The 20,423-nt window shown below is 61.8% G+C and overlaps 1 protein-coding gene across 9 annotated transcripts in view; it reads left to right on the forward strand.

The window, feature by feature from the left end:
- Nucleotides 1-20,423, forward strand: part of KDM4B (lysine demethylase 4B) — a 135,715-nt gene that overhangs the window by 70,693 nt on the left and 44,599 nt on the right. For all 9 annotated transcript variants that reach the window (XM_047095737.1, XM_047095738.1, XM_047095744.1 and 6 more), the window contains 3 exons: nucleotides 7,668-7,717; nucleotides 11,804-11,907; nucleotides 16,393-16,530. In XM_047095737.1, the coding sequence (XP_046951693.1) occupies nucleotides 7,668-7,717; nucleotides 11,804-11,907; nucleotides 16,393-16,530 (292 nt within the window). The remainder of the gene's footprint in view (nucleotides 1-7,667; nucleotides 7,718-11,803; nucleotides 11,908-16,392; nucleotides 16,531-20,423) is intronic.

Genomic DNA, 20,423 nt, shown 5'->3' on the forward strand with positions numbered 1-20,423 from the left:
TTTAAGGGCAAGTCTGTCTGCCGAGTGCTTTTTTTTTTTTTTTAATTTTTTAAAATATTTATTGGGGCGCCTGGGTGGCGCAGTCGGTTAAGCGTCCGACTTCAGCCAGGTCACGATCTCGCGGTCCGTGAGTTCGAGCCCCGCGTCGGGCTCTGGGCTGATGGCTCAGAGCCTGGAGCCTGCTTCCGATTCTGTGTCTCCCTCTCTCTCTGCGCCTCCCCCGTTCATGCTCTGTCTCTCTCTGTCCCAAAAATAAATAAACGTTGAAAAAAAATTTAAAAAAAAAAAAATAAAAATAAAATATTTATTTATTTTTGAGAGACAGAGTGAGACAAAGTGAGACTGGGGGAGGGGCAGAGAGAGAGGGAGACACAGGATTGGAAACAGGCTCCAGGCTGTGAGCTGTCAGCACAGAGCCCGACGCGGGGCTCGAACCCACAGACTGTGAGATCGTGACCTGAGCCGAAGTCGGACGCTCCACCGACTGAGCCCCCCAGGCGCCCCGTGCCGAGTGCTTTTTCTAACGTCTTTTATTTCTGTAGACTGATGTGTGGGGTGACCCCTGCCATCTGGCGTGACTGGTTTTTTTTTTAATTAATTTATTTATTTTGAGAGAGAGAGAGAGAGCGCGTGCGAGAGAGGGAGCGAGTGAGCAGGGGAGGGGAGGAGCAGACAGAGGGAGAGAGCGAATCCACGCAGGCTCCACGCTGTCGGCACAGAGCCCGACGTGGGGCTCGATCCCACGAACCGTGAGATCGTGACCTGAGCCGAAACCAGGAGTCGGACGCTTAGCTGACTGAGCCTCCCGGGTGGGTGCCCCTGGCGTGACTATCATTAATGCTGTTTTCACGTTCCAACCATCACGATAAGGCCACCTTGCTCCCACCCGGCGTAGCGACCCCGCCACGCTTGTGTCGCGAAGTCAGTCGGTGCTGTCAGACCACAGCGTGGTCTCTTACCTCGTTTACTGAGGGACTAGCTCGCGGGTGAGGAGATCCTGATGGGTGTTTGTGGCTCTCCTGCCCCGGACGGAGGCTGCAAGCGGTCCCATTACCCCGCAGCGCCAGCTTCGCAGAGATGCGCATCGGCTCCCCTGGGTCAGACTCTGCGAGTCCGTCAGTGGTGAGCACTCACCTGGGTTTGCGTTCAACCTCCTCCATGGCGGGGAGCTCCTGCCTCGGGACCACAGACGAGGGGCAGGGTGTACCTGGTGTGTTTCACGACGTGCCGCGAATGCCTTTCTGGTGCGGAGGACGGCTGGCTGTCCTCACGCTGAGCGTTCATTCTGCTCCCTGGCTGGACCGCCTCACTCCGTCGTTCACCAGCTGCTCTCCGCTCTCCCAAGGAGAAGACCGTGTTGTTTCAGAGAGAAGAGTCTGTCTCTTCCCTTCCGTTTACTGTCCTTGCGTCTTTTTCTTGACCTACGGCATCGGCTGGCGTCTGCTGTGGGAATGGACAACTTGCCCTTTCTGGAATGCCTCTCCTGCCTCATCGTGCACTGTGACCATGGGGAGGTCCCTCTTAATCCTAGCTGGCTAAGAGCTTTAATACTGAATGTTTTGGAATTTTATGTAGATTTTTATTTGTTGGGCTGTTTTTGCAAGCCTTGGGGTAAAGGGTTAATCTCATAAGACACTTCTGTGTCTGATTTTCTAATATTTTACCTAGGACTTGGCAGCTATGTGACACCGGCCTATCATTTTCCTGTGTGTCTTTGTTGTGTGTCGGTGGCTGCATTCCCCATTCATTTTTTCTTTCGAAAATATGCTGGATTCATAGGAGGAGTTACGTGACATCTGAACTTCCCGTCTGCTTGGTAACCGTAAGTGTAGGTGGGCGCTGGCCCTTTAGTGTGGAAGTTTTGTGAGGCTCTCAGTAAAGCTGTCAGGGCCTGGTGCTTTTTCCAGAGGTGGTATCTGTAGGCTTCTGGTTCCTCTGAGATGGGCTCATCTTACCCTGTTGGATGCTTTGTTTCTGGGCCCAGAAGACCCTGAAGAGCCAAATGCATCTGTGGTCCTGAGCCCAGAAACCGGGGCAGGGACTGGGACTCACCACTCCCATGTCCACAGGGCTGGGGCATTGTTAATAGCTGTATCGAGGCATAACTTACGTGCCACACGTGACATACTAGACACAGAAGTCACCTGATGCGCTTGGACGTCAGAGGAGGGGTGACCACCATGACTGTTTCTCTGGGCCCTCCTGCTCCACTAACCAGCTCAAAGACGGTGCCCCATCGGCCGGGAGGCTTGTGGGGAGGCCCGTTCTGTGACCGGGTCGTTCTGCTCGGCCCGCCCAGAGTGCAGGGCGGTATACTGGAACTGCCCGGCCAACGCGTGGCCAGAGAGGACGCGGGCTGTGGGCCAAGACGGGCCTTTGTGTGTGAGGACGGCAGTAACGATGGCCTTTCCACACGCCCAGCACGCGGGGCCCTAGCAGGGCTGCTGGCATTTGGAGCCGCCGTGGCCTCCGGGGCTTGTGTGGACGGCTTGCTCGTGCCAGGTGGCCTCCGACTTGACACGCGGTCTCAGCACTTCTAGTGGCCCCTGCCTTCTTGTTTCTGTTTCCGTAATTATGGCATGTTAAACGGCCAGGGGCCTGTCTCCCCAGGCCTTGTGCACACACTGTGAAATTAACTTCCTCACCCTCCAACACGCGTCAGGCCGAGCTGACATTTCCAAAGGGCTCCTGGCTGGACCCCTGCTCTGGGCACACGTTCTTCAACAGCGAGGGAGGAGGGTGGGGAGATGAGCTTTCTCGTCACGGCACCTAATTGCCGGGAGCCTCGCGCAGTGGAAGCTGTCAGGCTGGGCGCTCGTCACCGGCAGAGTCACCGGAGTCTTGGGGAAGAAAGAAAGCATCACGGCGTCGCATGTCCTGACTCCAGAGCCAGACGGCTGCGGGCAGCACGGGGCCCCCAGCAGGTGCTGAGGGACCTGGAGGGAAGGGCGGCCGGGGACTTGAGAGCCTCGGGCCCAGTGAGCCTTTTATCCTTGCAGGAGAGCATGCTGGGAGTTGCCTCATTACCATGGAAATGCTGCCCTCCTGGCAAGGGACCCCTGTCCACCTGTAACAGCCCCCGTGGCCTGGGGCAGCCGGCACGTTCGAGGAGACGAGGGGTGGCTGGCGGGCGGGCGCAGGCGCTCGCCTCTCTGGCCGGAGGGGCCTGCACGGCCCAGAGCCCTGCTACTCGTCCTCATCGTAACTAATGGCTCCCGAACAGGTCCCCGCTCTCCAAGACAGTCTGTGTTCCTCTTCGTGACACGCTCGTTTAATTTTTAACTCACAAGGCATTTGCTTATTTATTTTCATTGTTCTTGATAATAATTCTAAGCCATTAGAGGGGAAAATTATATTCAAAAATGCTGTTTCACACTTTATTTGTTTGATGATTTAGAGCGATAGAAAATAGCACATTTGCTGGCTTTTATAGTCTGATAATTATTCACATCCATCAAGCCATTCCAGGGGAATAAACAAAACACCAAGAAAATGACACTATTAATAGCATCCTCCGCGGCGGACAGGAAGACGTTCCCGGGCCGGTGAGTCAGTCAAATGGAAGCGGCCTGTCCCTGGGCCGGCCGGTGGGCCTGCCCGCGGAGGACACATCGCCTTTTAATTGCCCAGCTCTGTCTGGCCCCGAGAGCTGCCTGGCTGCCAGGCGGAGGCCTCTGCCCGCCCCAGCACCCCCGACCTGCCCAGTGTCACAATCCGTGGAGTGTCTTTATCAGGCCCACGGAGTCTGTCGTGACCTGTGCCGGCAGAAGCCTCCTGACGTCTGGGGCCGTGCGGTGTCCCGCCTTGGACCCGGCCTGGCGTCAGTGGGGCTGGCAAGACATCCTGTCCTCTGGCCTCACCGTCAGAACAAGAGCACTGAGCCGCGCGGTGCCCCTCTCCAGCACGCGTGTTCCTGACCCCCCTGTAGACAGGTCAGATCCTCCCCAACACCAGGCTGTGGGTCCTGGATGTGACTGCTCGCCGCCCTGGACCCAGCCCCGTGGGCAGGTTTGTGGGTTTCAGCTTGGCCTTTTGGGGCGGCCGTGATTGACGGGGGTGCGTTGTCCACAAGCACCTCAAAGGGTAAACGGAGGACCAGGAAGCCCCGGGAAGGCTGGGGGACGCCCACCTTCCCAGAGTGACCCATCCCACCCCTCCTCGGACCCGGGCATCGCTTCCTTCTGAAACTCGCTCTCTGGACGTCGGGCTGGCCCCTCACCATCGTGCCTGAAGTGTGTTCGTTCTGTTTGGTCGGTTGTTTGAACCGTGAAACGGCGGGACTGTAATGGCCTTTCAACCGTTGCACGTCTCGCGTCTTCCCTCGTCACCTGGGGGCCCGGTTCCCGGGGCCCTGGTCTCTCCCGCGTGCCTTTTTCCTAGTCTAGAAATGTCTTCTCTTCCCACCGAAGCCCCTGATGTTTGCAGACGGCTGCCTCTCCGAAAAGGGCGTCTGGCAAACGAGGCCTGAATTCGGCCTTCTCGGTAATTCTGCGGCATTAAGCCTGGAGTTATGGAGCCTGTCGAGTCCTGCCGCAGGGTCACCTGGGGTGGTTGCCAGGGATACCGCTCCGACAGCACCGACGTTTCCGTGACTTTCTGGTTTAGTGTTGTCCGGGAGGACTTTGTGGGGAAGGTTCCAGAGCAGAGAGAGTGTGTGGAGGGGGTAGGGCTGGGGAAACACGGAGAGAAAAACACCCCGTGGGACACTGTGGAGAAAGTTCCAGACGCCTGCCTGGCCGACCTCAGGTGCAGGACTCACCGTGGGCCCGAGGCTCGGCCAACGCCCCCCTCAGACAGGCCCACGGCAGCTGCCGGACCGTCCCAGGCAAACGGGGGCTGCGGCCAGAGGCGCCCCAGCGACCCCACGCGGGCCGCCGTACCTCCTGCGGCCTTCCCCGGGGCTCCCCTGGCCCCCGCACTCCCCGTGTCTGGTTCTGCTCGCCGGGCCCCAGTCGGCTCGCCCCCTCCCACCTCACTGGGTTCCGGGGATTGCTCTGCCCCCATGTTTGATCCCGGCTTCTCCAGATTCTTCCACCATGACAGGTGTGCCCCTGGGCCTCGCACCCTCCGGGCCCTACAGCGGGCCACCCGGACTGGACTGGGCCCGGGGAGGCTGTCTGTCTGAGGACACCGCGCAGGAACGCTTTGCCACCGGGCGACGGGCCGCCGCGTCCTGAGACTGGCCACTGGGCTTGCAGGCCGGCAGAGTGGATTGCTGTTGGCCGTGAAGTTTGACCTTGTGATGGGGACGGAGGTCCTGGGGAGCGAGACAAATTGCCCCCATGTTGGTGACCAATAAAACCGACTCTGTTTTATGGCCCCGAGAACTCGCTCGCTAATGGCCAGACAGATGCTCCTGCCTCGGGGGTTAGCGAACAAACACGCTCAACCCAGATAGCTGTTTCTTCCCTCCTCCTTTCCCTCCCAGAGCCGGGCCGAGGGGCAGCGAGGCCCCCACACGTGGCCGTGACGAGGGTGACACGGCTCTGCTCTGGGGGCCCCGTGGGGCCCGGGGGCTTCCCTCCGGGGACACGTGACCTTTGCTGTTGGGAGGCCAGGTCTGTAGCCAGCTCACCTGGGCCCCCACCGTGGAGGGCTCCCCGGGGCGCTGGCAAGGAGAGAGGGCTCCGGGGGACCCTGCCGCCCACAGTGCCGGGATTCTCCCGGCCGTCGGAAGGCCCCAGTGTGTTTCAACAGACGCGCACCCGCCCCTCGCTCAGAGCCGTGTGTCGTAAAGCACCCACACCCCAGTTCTGCTCGTCTCCCCTCAAAGTCTGAGGCTTGCGTCTTGCCGAGCCCCTGAGGGTGCGCGGGGGGCGCGCGTCGCTGGCGCCGGGCCTTCTCAGCATGCTGAGGCTGTCGTGCGTTGTTCCAGGCGGCGGGAGGGCAGCCCTCCCTTGGCCACTGGAGTCCAGAAGTCCCCGAGGCTGTCGGCTTCCCGTCCGCCAGTCCTTTCTAATCCCTCCAGGGGCCGCGCTTCTCAGTGCTCAGCCCAGCGTCTTGCGGTCTGTACTTTCCGATAACAGAGGAGCCACGTTCCAATGTATTAAACTTTTAACATCCACCAGATTCAATTAATCTTATCTTTACAACTCCCAATTACAGGCGGTAATTAAGTGAAAGCAGCATTGTAGACTGGGGATATTGCATTAATCATCACAGCCTTGGAGTCATAAATTAGTTCCTCCCGTCCTCCGGCAAGTTCCCAGAAGGACTGGAATGTTTCATTTCCTTGTTTGGGGGGGACGTTAATCCCACAAAGGTGCTTTGGATTGGGATTAACTTTTATCATCTTTATGTACGTGATACGAGGCTGTTTAAAAAAGAGTCACCTCATCTTTGTCCAGACCGTGGAAAGTTCTCCAGCAGCAGCAGCAGAATTGCAGGTCCTGTGCTGTCTCCGCAAGGGCCGTGCGCCGTGCCCAGAAATTGATTATTTTTGTCCGTCGGATCAGAGACGGCGTTATCTCCTACCCCCACCCCCTTTTATTTTGTTAAAAAGCAATAATAAATGTCTCGGCCGGAGTGGACTTAGCCCGCCACGGAGTCCGGGCCGGCTTCTGTGTCCTGTGCTGTTCCCATCCTGCGTCCCCCACTGTGCAGGTGGAGGGCGTGCCGCGCCCTGCGCCCCCCACATCCGACTCGTTCTAGAACGTGAGGCGTGCGGACGCAGCGTCTCTCCCCTCGGCACTGTGGACACGGGGCGGGTTGTTGTCCCCAGGGCGTCCCGGGCACTGGGCGTGCTGAGTGGGATCCCTGGCCCCCCCCCCACGCTCAATGCTAGGAGCCCCCCCCCCCAGTGTGACAACCACGGATGTCCCCAGACGTGGCCCCGTGACCCCTGGGGGCGGGGTCGCCACTGTCCTGGGGACTCGTGCTCCCCGCCTCCTCCTCTGCGGGACAGACGGCCTGTGCTCAGCACTTTTGTGGCGCGAAGGACCGACGTCCCGGTTCTGCCTGCCTCTGTTGAACGCGGAGCTTTTCGTCTTGCCGGGGTGGCCGGGGTGCTGTGTCAGCTGGGGCGGGCTCCTCGCACCCCCGCCGGGGCCCCCCCCCAGTGGCCGCTGCCTGCCGGGAACGGGTCCCAGGCGGGCCCCCCGCGCCAGCCTCCGCACACAGCATTAGCGGGTGTCACTCTCGTTTCATCTGTTGGCAGACTTGCACCTCACGTCTTTCTTGTTTATGACGGGGACTCGGCAATCTTTCAAACGTAGAACGTGTGAAGCTAAAACTTACAAGTGGTGACAAACGGAGTCTCGTTCCTGAAGCTCCTTCCCCGTCGGCTCCTGGTCCCGGGGCTGGGGGCGCGGGAGGCAGGGAGGCGACGGAGGGCGGCTGGGGACCTTCCTGTTCCCCCCTCAGGCCCCCTGCTTGCTTTCTCGTGTTCCGCTCTCTGAGCCTCGGGAGGCTTTGGTGGCTCTGACCAGTGCCGGCGTGGGGCGGGTGCCGTCACCGCCGTGGAGGGGCCCTCCCGCCCCACCCCTCCTCACTTCTGTGCGGGTCCCTCCCCCGGCACCCTCCCTGCTGCTCTTCACCCTTCTCACCGCACCCAGTTCTGCTCTGTGCACGGCCCGCATGTCTCCCCGAGGCCGTGGCCGCAGCCCCAGGTCCCTCAAACGCGTGGTGGCCCGTGACCTCGCCTCTGACGTGCCTCCCTTCTCTCGTAGGTACGCCATCCCGCCGGAGCACGGCAAGCGCCTGGAGCGGCTGGCCATCGGTAGGTGTCTGCCCCCGCGGGCGGGGACCTGGGCCGAGGGCGGGGGTGGGGCGGGGGTGGGGGCTGGCCCTGGCGTCTCGGGTCGTGCTCCTTGTGTGAGTGTCCATCTCTGGGGGGGCTGGCGTGCTATAAGGTGTCCTTGTCTGGTTTTCCATTCCCTTTCTCTCTCGTGACCACAGACCCTGCGCTGGGGTTTGTCGCTCTGTGAGTGACGCACAGATGCCATTGCTCGGAGCGCTCTTTCCCCGCGTGTTAGCACGGAGCTGCGGGACGTGACTGCAGGCTCCCGCGGGCCAGGGAGGGCGGCCGTGGTCTTTCGTCCCCCCCTGGCGCCTGGTACTACATCGCGCCCTCCTCTGGGCCTTCGGGTCTGTGTTCAGTCTGGAAAGTGAGACGTCCAGTTAGGAGCCCCTGCCCTGTGCCCTGCAGCCGCATGGTGACCGTGAGGGTGTCCGCCTGCGTGTGCTGGCCTGGGCCCGAGGGGGCCTCCTGGGGGGACGGGATTTGTCACGGTGAGTCCCCAGCTGTGTCCAGAGAGAGGGCACTGACGCCTCGGGGTAAAGGCAGGCCCTCGGGACACGGGATCCTTGGAGACAAGCCAGACACCGGGCTGGGTGACGCTGAGGCCCCCGGCCACTGCGACAAAGGGGCTGGTGAGGTTTCTCGCTGCTCCCCGTCGCGGCGCCCTGCTCTGTTCTGACGTCGGTGGCCCTGAGTGCCTCCGAGGACGTTAACAGACCCCGTTGGCCCAAAGCGTCTGGGCCTCGCCGGCAGGCAGCACCCGGTAGTCGGGGCGGGTGGGGTGATGGCCCTGTGGTTCAGGAGCCCCCTCGGGACAGTGCGGGGCCGTCCCTCTGGGTGGCTGTGGCAGCAGCCTGCCCGCCCTCCCCTGGCAGCCAGGGGAGTCTTCCAGAAGCCATCGCTCAGCATTGGCACAGCCTCCCCAACTTCCTGCTGGGTCCTTTGACCCCTCCTCTTGCCTCCCTCAGAGAGTGCCCGCCACCCTCTTCCCCTGCCCCGTTTGGCTTGGGAGACGGAAACGGTCGCTGTTTCCGAGAACTTCTGAGAGCTGGCCGCACCCGGAGCCGCACGTCTGTTCAGCAAACGCCTGCTGCACAGTTTCCCCCGAGGACGAGGACACAGGGAGGCTTGTCCCGGGAGTGAGGCCGGCCCCGCGGCCGAGCGTGCAGCCAGGCTCACGTTTCCGTTGGAGACCCGGACCCGGCCTTCCCGGGCTGGAGCCTGCTGTCGGGAACACGCTTGTCACCCTAGAAATGCCAGTTACCGCCCTGGCAAAGAGCGGTTTCTCTTCCTTCTTAACATCTCAGGTGACGCCCAAATGGAAATGCTTTCCCCGCGCACTGTTTTAAACGTAAGTTGGAAACACAAATACTAATTGGAAAATACAAGTCGAGAAATGTCTTTCTTATTTTCCTCTGCCGTTGCTGTTGTGACAAATCACTCCCGAGTCAGTGGCTCCAAGCAGCACAATTCTCTCAGCTTTGCTGTGAACCTGGAATTGCTCTAAAACAGCCCTAGTTAAACGCACACAGTTACTCCCTCACGTTTGGGGCTCAGGGGTCTGTCTGACCCGGGTCTCGGGCTTGGGCTGCCCGGGCTCCTGCCTCCAGAGACGCCGGCGTCAGCCTGTGTCCCTGTCTGTGGTCACGTGCTCTCCCCTCTGCGGTCAGGGCCTCCCTCTGCCTCCCTCCCGTGGAGGCCCTGTGGTGACCCGGGGGTCACCCCATCCTGGGCTCCTGCACGTAATCCCTTCTGTGGAGCCCCTGCCACGCGGAAGGCAACACAGTCACAGGTACTGGGGAGCAGGACGTAGACATCTCGGGGGGCCACCGTGGGGCCTCCCACACCTACACAGCCACGGAAGAGGCCGCCACGGAGCGATCCGCACGGGCGGCCTCCGGTGACCACAGCCCGGCCCGGTTTTCCGCTGGATTCTGCAGTCATGCCCAGCCCCTTCTTCCTCTCTGTGCCTTTTCCACTAGACAAGTTTTGGGTGATCTGAACGCCCCCCAGAAAAGCTAGACACGGGATCCCGTGGGACCATGGCCACGCTCCCTGGAGCCCGGCCGGCTCCCCACGTCCTTCTCGCGCCGGGGCCCTGCTGCCCGGGAACCTGTCTCGGGGCGTGCGGGAGGCACAGTGGCTGGGACAGGTCGGCCAGGAGCCGGAGGCCTCTGGGAGCCTCCCCACGTTGCTTTGTGACCGGTGTGGACTGGTCTGGCCTGGGGGAGGGCTGGCTTCGCGCTTCCCCTGCGCCCCTCCGCAGAGGGAGGGCGGGAGAGGTTCTAGGGCAAGTGAGTCACTGCCCTCCTCGGTGTCCCTTCCAAACTTTTTTGGGGGCGCGCGTCACAGGCTCCATTATTGAGATGGATGGAATGAGTTTGCGATGAATATGGAAAATGAATAGCCGAGCTCCAAATGGGCTCGCTGGGAGAGTCGTGGAGCCCACGGAGAGAGCATTAATGTGTTGGCGCGTTATTGGTGCTAATCACTTAAAATGTGCGCCTTTATTAGAGCTTTAATGAGAGCCACTTAAACTGTGCATTAAAAAGAACTGCAGAGAGGCCGCGGGCCGGGCGGCAGGGGCCATAACTCTAATTGAAACGCTTTTAGCACAGAGGAAAGTTGCTGGATTCAGTAATCCCTCGCACTTTCCAGAACCTGGCAGTCGTGTCCTGGCTGGCGGGCGCCCCACCCCCCACCCCCGACACCGTGACTCTGTCACTTGGAAGCCCTCCTGCCCCAGCAGGTGTGTGTGGGTGGTGGGGGTGGGGCCGAGCGCTGGCTCACAGCACGCACGCACGTGGGAGTGTGCCCTCTTCGGCGACCCATGGGGACGTGCGCTGGCCTGGAGGCCGGGGGCCCGAGGTCTGGGTCGGCTCCCGGCAGGATCCCTGGGCGGGCCGGCTGTGCCTGGGGGACAGTCCTGGAGGGAGCGGGACCTTGAGAACCCGTCCTGCACCTCACCGAGACTGTGCCGTCTCTCGGTCGTGGTTTGGGTGAGAGGCCCAGGACCTTTGCGTGGGATCCCGGGGCCGGCTTTTCTTTAACTGCTGGACCTACGTGTCATTGAGTTGGGCCCACTGGTGACTTGGAAAGGTCTCCGAACTGTGTTAAACACGGTTTCCGAGCAACTAGAACTGACGGTCTGACTTCTGTACGTTTACAAACGTCGCTTTATGTGTTCTTAAGTTTATTTATTTTGAGAAGGGGTTGGAGGGGCCGAGAGAGAAGGAGAGAGAGAGAGTCCCCAGCAGGCTTTGCGCTGTCGGCACGGAGCCTGACGCGGGGCTCAAACTACTAAACCGGGAGATCGTGGCCTGAGCGGAAACCAAGAGTCGTCGGGTGGTTAACCGACGGAGCTGCCCAGGCGCCCCTGCACACGTTGTTTTAAACCGGTTGTGTGGCATTCGGGGAGACAGAAAGCGTCCCCGGGCGGGAACTCAGACCCCCTCGTGTGTCACAGACGGTCAGGGGTGGACGCAGCCGCAGGCCGGGTCGGGTTGTTCGGCCCTTTTCCCGCCAGACTGAGGGCCTCAGAGGGCCAGTCGGCAGCTGGAGCCTCTGTCTCCTTGCTTGCCGTGGGGACCGTGTGTGCGAAGAGCCCAGGCAGAGCCCATGCCCGCGCTGAGGCCTTCCTTCCTCTTTGTCGGTGACTTGCTTGTGTGGGGGGGCACGGCCCGTGACTTCCGGTGTGAGCGCGTCCTTCCCGCATCCCATCTCCCCGGCTACACCAACGCACTGGCCGAGCGACTGCGCCCGTGTGATGCGGCACGGGTTTTATTTGGGGGTGCTCAGGGGGGAGGCCCGCACCCCATCTGTGACTTGGGGCGCACTGTGTTGCACAGCTGGCCCATCCTGGGCTCTGGGCTCGCTGACTGGGGGTCTGAGGGGCTGCCTTCCCGGCCACCAGCAGAGCACGTGGCTTTGCGACGAGGTCCTGTGCGTTTCCTTCCCTCGGAGCCGGGGGCACCACACCCCATGCCTGATTGGGGGAAGGCGCCGCCCGCAGAGAGGCCTTCCCAGCACCACCCGTCAGGCTGACGCCCATCTTTTATGCTCTAGGGTTCTTCCCCGGGAGCTCCCAGGGCTGTGACGCCTTCCTGCGGCACAAGATGACCCTCATCTCGCCCATCATCCTCAAGAAGTACGGGATCCCGTTCAGCCGGGTACGTAGCTGCTGCTGGGGCTGCTGGGGCTGCTGGGGCTGTGGCCCAGGGAACCACCAACGTCCCGGGAAACTGGCTTCTCACCCCTCAGGAAGGTTCTAGAGCACTGGCAAGCCAGAGGAGAGTGGGTTGGCTGGGCTGGGCTGTGGTGGGGGGTGAGGATAGAAGACGGGGGAGTCGAGTGGGGCCTCGCCTTGCCTCCCAGCCCCTCGCAGACCCAGTCCCTTGTCTGGTGGGGCTGGCAGCTGCCAGCAGGGCCCCGCAGGGTCAGGGTGGCAGGGGAGGGGCGGCTCCTGCCAGCTTCCCAGGAAGCCCCCGGAGAACCGGGCAGGCCTCTCCGCGCCCCCAGACGCCCCGACTTGGCCCCGATCTCTGGCCCCACCCCGTGGCCCGCTGCAGACATCCTTTGAGAGAAGGAATACCTGTTTGGAAATGATCTATCTGGCTCTCCCGCAGCACGAAGACTCTGAACTCATTCAATTTACTGCTCCAGGGGCCGCTCCGCTCGTCCGGGAAAGCCTGTGATGCTTGAGGCCTGAGGCTGGGGAATCTGGGTGGCTGGCGGGGACCCTGCGGGGGAGGGGTGGGGGAAGGGGGAGGCTGGGCCTTTGTCCGGGGCTCTGCCCCGGGGGTGGGGCGCTTCCCCACAGACAGGCCTCGTGGACGGGATCGGACAGGATCGGCCAGGCCCGGCTCCCCGAGGGGGACGTGCCTGCAACCTTCCGGGCAGCCTCTGGGCTGGGCACCGAGGGCCAGCCGGAGAGGAAGAGGCTCCCGAGGGTCTGATTCCTGAAGGCCTCCCTACGAGAGCGTTTGTCAGGCGCGGGGGCAAGTTGCGCGATCGGGACCCTCGCGCTGCATTCTTGTCGCGAGTGTCAGCGAGTCGGAAATCGCTTCTGACATTTCAATCAAACCGCCTGCAGCTGTGGTGCTCAGGTCGGGGATTCGCTCTCGCTGTCGGGCTCGTCCATCAGACAGCGGGACGTTCTGCCGTGAGAGACACAGGGCTTCCGTGCCTTCCGCTCCTCCCCTCCTGGTTCCAGCGCCCCGGCTGCCAGGAGAGCAGACACAGCCTTGCTGGCGGAAGTGAGAAGGGTGTGCTTTCCCGCGGTCTGTGGAGAACGTCCTCCCGGGCGCCGCTTCCTAGAGGGAGACGCCGGTCGGAGGGGTGGGCTGGCGGGGGCACCCTCCCGTCTCCCGCGTCGCTGCCCACGTGGGCACCGCACTTTGTGTACGGAAGGCGGGGCCGCTGGCCTCAGAGAGCCCGCTCCCCTCACCCCTGCCCGGCCGTCTGCGGGGCCTGCGGGGCGAAGGCCGCGGCCGGGCCAGCAGGGAGCGGCGTCGGGCTCCAGATGAAGGCCCCGTCTGGGTCCTCATCTGAATTCCTGGCAGCCCTGGGGGGGAGGGCCTCCCGCCCTCCGCTTATAAATCTTCGTAATGGTATTTACTTCTGGAAGAAAAAGCAGATCAATAGCAGAGCTTTTTAATAATTAAAAGTGTGTATTTCTGTAATCTGCCACGGACTTCCTCATTTATTCTGCGAGAGCTCGAGGAAGCAGCTGAATTCAGGCTTTCTCCATGACTGGCGTCTGGGGCTGGCATTCCCTTCACGGCTTGCATCCATCATCCCAAGTGCCTTCTAATTTATCGTCGGGATAACGTTGACGGCTGTGACATGGAGGACAGACACTGCGGGCTCGAGATGAAGCCACCAGGATGTAGAGTTGGGTGACAGGAACATAATTTCCTTGCCATCCTCGTGGAGCGCATCTGTTCTGGGCGTTGGTCCGTGGAGGGGTCGGCAGGGAGAGCGGGCTCTAAAGTCTGCCCGAGGCACCTGCCTGCACCAGGCTCCCAGAGCCCCGCCTCCCAGGGACCCTGCAGTGAGCCCCCCCCCCCCCACCATGGGGCTCCCAGCCTGTGCCAGGCCCCATGCCTCCTGCCGGAGGGAGGGAGGAGAGCAGGCGAGGACGCTTGGAGGAAGAGGGGGATGGTGCCGTCCAAGGTCAGCTCAGAAATGATAAGAAAATCAGTAATCACATTCTAAAAGAAAAAAAAAATTCTACATTATGATTTTATTTGCAACCCGTTTCACGCGATCCTGTGACAGGAGCCAGCCCAGAGAACCCTTGCTGTGGACGGGGGTTGCTGGGGCCCTGGGGACCCTGGGTGTTCTCTCTCCGCCCCCGTCTCCCGCCGTGTGTGCGCTCCATCCCCCACACGCCTGTCACTTGGACAGGAATTTAAAAATATAACTTAATGCACACTGACTTCCCTTGATTGGTGCAATTCATTACTTGAAAAGAAAAATATCTTCGTGTTCTTAAGGACTGGCTTTTCTCCAGGCTGTGTCGGCTTTGATTGATTTTTGACGCTGTGGTTGGCTTCTGGAAGTCTCCCGCCCCCCATCTCCCGCCTGCCCCCACCCCCTCAGGGTTCGACTTCTTATGGGCTACTTAAACGAATCCAGCAAGTTTTTACTATTCATCTCTCTGGAGGAATAAATAAAGATTAGCAAGCTTGAGCACTCCTCCAAAGCCACAGTAGAAAGATGAACAGCCGGGTAAGTGGGGGCAGAAGGAGACACTTTGCAGAAGGGGACAGACGCACCCGTCCACCTTGGGGAGAGGCGACCGAAGCTGGGAGATGCCGCGGCCCACCCGCAGGCGCGGCGAAAATCCACACTCCCACCACCGGCAGCAGGGACGCAGAACGGGCGGCCGCTGCAGAAAACCCGCAGGCAGCTGCCTGGGAACCTCCACCTCCTGCCCCCCGGAGACCCCGCAGGAACACAAGCACACGTCTGTCCGTCCGTCCGTGTGCGCAGCCTGGAGCACAGCGCCCCCTGCAGCCGTACTCGCCAGAGCCCCGCACCAGAAACAGCCCAGCAAGGGGAGCCGATGAGCAGACAGCGACGCGGCCACACGACGGAATACCCTTGGGGACCGGGAGGGGTCCGAGGGCCTCGAAGACGCACCGAGGACAGAATCAGACACAGGAGCGCAGTCCGAGCGAGGCCGTTGAATGAAACCCTAGAAAGAGACGTACCCCCCGGTAACAGAGGCACATCTCCCAGGTTGGGGATCGCGGGCGGCAGGGGGCTGCCCGGCGTGGTCCGTTCCTGTGTGGGGCGCTGGTTACTCAGAACTCCAGACGACCTGTAACCACTCGGACTCTACATTGTCACTCCCTCGCCGCCAGCCTCGGTTTCCACATCCGTGGGTTGGGCCACCAGCCCCGCCTGTCGTGTTCCGGGACAGCGAGAGAGAATAGTGCTCACGGAGTGGGGCCAGGGGTGCGGCTGCAGCCCCCACCTCTTTCCTCCAGGCCTGAGAGTGGAGGTTCCAGAAGCCTGTCTGGGCTCATTGTGAGCCCTCTCCCCCATCACTCACACCCAGCTCCTTGGTTTGGGGTCTGTTTGAGAGATCGGATCAGACCATTTGAATAGTCTAGAAACGTCAGCTCATGTGACCGAGTTCCGACCTCGACGTTGTGTCCTTACAGCATGCTTATAACGTGTTATATAACATGTTTCTCGCTGGGAAGGAGCCACCTCCCGGGATATGAGGGACGGACCCTGTCTTATGACGGCCAGAAGGCTCGGGTCATTTTCCAGGAATGTTTTATGCATGCAGCTGCATGTTTTTTCCTCACAAGGGCTAGAAAGACCCTGTACTTTGAGCACGCCCTGTCCTGTGCCCGAAGGGTTCTGCGGCTGCGGCCGGTGCTGTCTCCACCTCCTCACCAGCCCCCGATGCTGTATCAGAACGTGGACGGCAGACGGGACACGGCCACCTACCTCCAGACCAGGAGACCCCTTCCCTCCCTGCAGCCGAGAGCGCCCAGAGGCATAGCATTGAATAGCCCCGTGTGTCTAGAGGGTGTCTTTGTTTTTTTAAGACTCTTTGTTTATTTTGAGAGAGAGTGCTAGTGGGGGAGGGGCAGAGAGAGAGGGAGGGAGGAAGAATCCCAGGCAGGCTCCACACTGTCAGCACAGAGCCCAGCACGGGGCTCGATCCCGCGGACCTTGAGATCATGACCTGAGCTGAAACCAAGAGTCGGACACTCAACCGACTGAGCCCCCCAGGCGTCCGCCCCGCAAAAAACAGAGCGCCTGTCACCTTGGGGTACGCCACCCTGGGCTCCGGTGCGCGGCGGGCCACGGCAGAGCTCTCCTCCTGGCCACGGCCATGCCTGCTGTATAAACCGTGTGGGAGATCGGCTGGGGCCCGTGCAGTGGGGCTACCCTCCCCCGGGCAGACCTCCACTCGCTCCCGACGTCGGGGCTCCCTGGCGCTCGCTGGGAAGTCCTTGATCCCACGTGCCCCTGCTGTACTTGGCGCTGGCTCCTGGTGGCCTTGGCCACCAGCCTGGCCTGGGCCAGCGTTGCTTCTGGTAGGTGAGCCGAGCAGCGAATGCCATTCCTGACTTGGCCTCGCCCCTCAGCTGCTGGCTCCCCACTCACCAGTCCCTTTCCCCCCTCAGATCACGCAGGAGGCCGGGGAGTTCATGATCACGTTCCCCTACGGCTACCACGCCGGGTTCAATCATGGGTTCAACTGCGCGGAATCTACGAACTTCGCCACCCTGCGATGGATCGATTACGGCAAGGTGGCCACTCAGGTAAGTGCCCGCAGGCCCCGCGACAGGGCCCCCGTGGCGGTCGGCCCCCCTCAGCCTGCCCCCTCGGACCGGGGCCCCTGCAGCCTCTGTTTCTACTCGGCGGGGGCCTGGCCTCTCCATCCGGGTCTGTTTCCGGGATCCTCCGGGAACTCCTCCCCAGCACGTTCCTCGCCTGGAACGGACAGGGAGGCGGCAGGGGGCAGGTGGGCAGGTGGGCGGGTGTCTGCCTGGAGCCTGGGACCTGTGGCCGAGGGCTTTCCCTCCTGGCAGACTTTACTGTCTGGGCCCGAGGACTTCCTGGTGGTCTGGGCTGTGCATGGAGGTCACCGGGAGACAGGAAAACTCCTCTGATTCTCCTCCCGGGAATTTCCTGCTCTGTTGTAAGAGGGCCGGTTACTGTCCGACAGATTTGACATCTGAACTGAGTTCTTGTTCCCAAATGCCCTTGGCTCCACACGTACCCGTCTGTGTGGTTTTAATTGACAGCTCGAAGGGTGGCAGGTTCCTGGGAGCTGCTGGGCACAGGTGGGCTCGTGTCTACCTGCCTCCCTCCCTCCACTCGCTCCCTTGGCTCCCTCTGGAGCCTGAAGACGGCTCTGGGGGCCTGGCGACAGGATGTACATGTCCCAGACCCCTAGTCCAGACCCCTAGTTAGTGAGGGGTTGGAGCCTAGGAGGCAGCAAGGAGGGGCTGGTGGTGGGCGCACAGCTGCTTGGACCAAGGGCCTTCCTCCCAGGACTGCCACTGAGGCCCGAGGCCCCTGTCCCGGCCTCAGCACAAGATGGCAGTCTTCCCGTCAGGCTGGGCTCGGGCTTTGGTGCAGGGTTTTGGCCCCTCCGGCCTCTGCCCACTGCAGACGGACCCGGTTACTCATGGCTCCCTAGTGCTGGGGGCACCCGGCACAGGAGAGCCCTCTGGCGAGGCCAATGCGGCATGAAAATGGGGTGTCTCCCGCCAGGCTCCCAAGTGGGAGGCTGGGGGCTCCCCCGAGGAATTGCTTTTGGCTGCTTCCGAGTCAGGGCCCGGGACCAGGGCAGACGGTGCGTTTCCCACCAGATCCAGAAGTGGGGACCCGGTGGTGATGAGTGCGTGGCGGCTGGCCGCGTGTGGGTGTCGTGGCCGCGAGCTGAGAGTGTATGTAACACGCACGCTGTCCGAGGTTCTGCGTAACAAGGGGCGTGAAATGTTGCCCAAGTACTTGGTAGTGCTGCTTATGTAGGCTGTGTTTTTAGGTAGATTGGGTGAAACGAAATGTTAAAGTGAACGTCACCTGTTCCTTTTTACCGTTTGACCGTGGAGACCAGACACACGAAGATTGCACAGGTGGCTGGCGTTCTGTTTCTGGCGGGCAGCTCGGGCCTCGACGAACTGGCCAACCTTTATTCTTCTCACCACCCGTGTCTCTGGCTCCGCTGTTGGAGTGCGGTTTAGAAAAGGACGCGGGCTTTGTTGGAAGGAGGCTGGAGAGGCGCTCTGGGGGTTTAAGTGTCGGGATTTTTAGCGGCGGGGGAGGGTGTCTCTGGCAGAGACACTGGCTTCGCTCAAAGAGGAGACGTGTAAAGGAGCCATCGAACGTCCCGGGTGGGGGTGTGGTTCTGCGTGGACGACCGCAGGCCGCTGTGGGTGGTGAGAGGAAGCTCGGAGAATTCCAGGGGCCCGTGCGCAGAGCCCCTGCCGCGGCGTGAGCCGCGACTGAGTCGTAAGGTCTGGACGAGATCGCAGGCTTGTCCTGGAGGTGCTGTCAGGGCCGAAGCCGCAGTGGGGCCGGCAGGGACTGCCCGGATATTAAAAGCAATCTTGGGTTCAGCCGTGCGTTCACAAACAAGTGACATTTGGGAAGTGCCGTCTTAGATTGGGCCTCCACGCTTACATTGCCGGGCGGCGTAGCGTGAAATTACCGAACAAGTGGAGCGCGGTGCTCCGCGCAAGCCGGGGTTCGGGCGGGCGGCCGGGCCCCGTGCCGGGCTCCCTCGCGGGGCCACCCCAGCTGCCCGGTCCTGTGGCGGGAAGGCGGCGGGGGCGGGGGGGGGGTTCCGCCGGGAGCGGCCCTTGGCCGTGGCGCGGCAGGCCCTGCAGTCCGGGATGTCAGCTCCTGGCCAGGGGGTGGGGGCGGCAGTTTCGGCCTCCTGCAAGCCTCGCGGCCCCGTAAAGAGTCCAGTCCAGGCAGGAGAGGCGGCTGGCCGTACAGATGACCGCCGAGGCACGTCCGAGGCAGGACCTGGGAGGGGCAGGGAGGTTGTTCGGGTCAGATGGTTCTCGGGGACCTGCTACGTCCTTGGCCGCACTTTAGGGAATGGAGCGTGGGGCTGGGGGAGGGTTCTAGCATGATTTTCCTCAGCCAGGGCTTCTCCCTGAGCTGGCCTGAGCTGCCCACCCCCATCTCGGCTTGGGCCAGTTCCTTCCAACACCTTCCTCAGACCCCAGGGAGAAGCGTTCCCATTTTCCAGATTTTAGAGACTTTTCACTCGGTTCTCAGGTTGTTCCTCTTCTCCCAGGCTCCCTCCGCGCTGGTGCACGAGAAGCCCAGCTCTTGGGCTTGGCTGGCCTCTGTCAATGTCAGGAATTCATGTGCTTTCTCCTTCTAGAAGAGGGGTCTGAAAACCCGGGCCCACAGGCCAAATTTGGCAGGCTGTTTTTGCGTGGTCTGCAACCTGAGAACGGTTTTTACATTTTTCTAGAGAGTCGTGCAAAAAAACAAAAAAAACAAAAAAAAACAACAAACCCAAAAAACAAAAAAAGTCACAAGAAGACTATACGGCACACCAGTTCGATGAAACCCAGATTTCCGGTTTATAAATAAAGTTTTATTGGCACCCAGCCACGCCCATTCGCTGACACGCTGTCTCTGGCTGCTTCCGTCTGTGACGGCGGAGTTGGGCAGTTGTGACCGAGACCACCTGGCCTGCAGAACTGAAGGCCGTCGCCTCCCGGCCGTTGAAGAGGAGTGACCTGTCCCTGGTCTCGAGGATCGATGGTGCGGGCGGGCCCTAGCCTTTCCTGCCAGCGCCGGCTCCTGCCGGTCAGGGCTGACCCGTTGCCTCCTGCGCCCTTTCCCAGCCCCCAGGGTCTCTGGCGTCAGAGGGGCTCCCCTCTCAAGCAGGCTGGCCTCCCGGCCCTGAGCTCCACACCCAGCACCGCGGCGGCTGCCTCGAGAGCTTCTGGATGGGCCGGGGAGATGTCCTCCGGAAGAGCGTCACTGACCGGACCTCCTGTGGCGGAGCAGGAGGCCCAGGCCTCGGGTGCTGGTCGGCCCCCGCGGGCCAGACGGGCTCCCAGGTTCCTCCGGGCGGGAAAACCCCAGAGGAAGCCCAGGCTTTGCAGCCTCTTGCCAGAGAGCTCTAGGAGGGAGCTCCCCCAGGCCTCGCGGCCAAGGTCCAGCTTCGAGTCGACGTGGTGTTTCGGTGTCTGCCGTCCTCCGTGGTCTTCCTTCCTGAGCCGCTTGGCCGGCGCTAACGTTTCCCACCCATCGGCCTCCAGGAGGAGAGCCGCGAGGGCTGCCGGGACCCTCCCGGGCCCGCGCTGTGGGGGGGACGGGCAGGAAGACGCCGCCTGCCTCTGTGTCCCACCCTCCTGCCGGTTTGTGGATCGCGCAGCCCCGACACCGAGGCCCCTCACTTCCCTGGCTTCCGGTCTCACGGGCGCAGGACGGGGCTCCTTCTGGGCCGGAGGGTAGAGGGGGATGGCCCCCACCCACTGCACTGCCAGCAACGAGCGGCCAGGGTTTTGTGTAATCAAGGAGAACGCAGCTCGGGGGGCCAGGGCGAGCGGAGACTGCTGAGTCCCTAAGGGTCAGGGCCGGGACTCCGAGGAGGGAGCAGCGATGACAGGGACAGGGCCGAGGGGACTTCCTGCCCGCTCCACCCGCCCCGGCGAGGCGGAAGGACGGGGCCGGG

Source organism: Lynx rufus, unplaced genomic scaffold (genome assembly GCF_022079265.1).
Source record: "Lynx rufus isolate CCGP_SWC_20201006 ecotype Redwood Valley unplaced genomic scaffold, mLynRuf1.p SCAF_4, whole genome shotgun sequence".
In the NCBI taxonomy this organism is placed as follows: domain Eukaryota; kingdom Metazoa; phylum Chordata; class Mammalia; order Carnivora; family Felidae; genus Lynx; species Lynx rufus.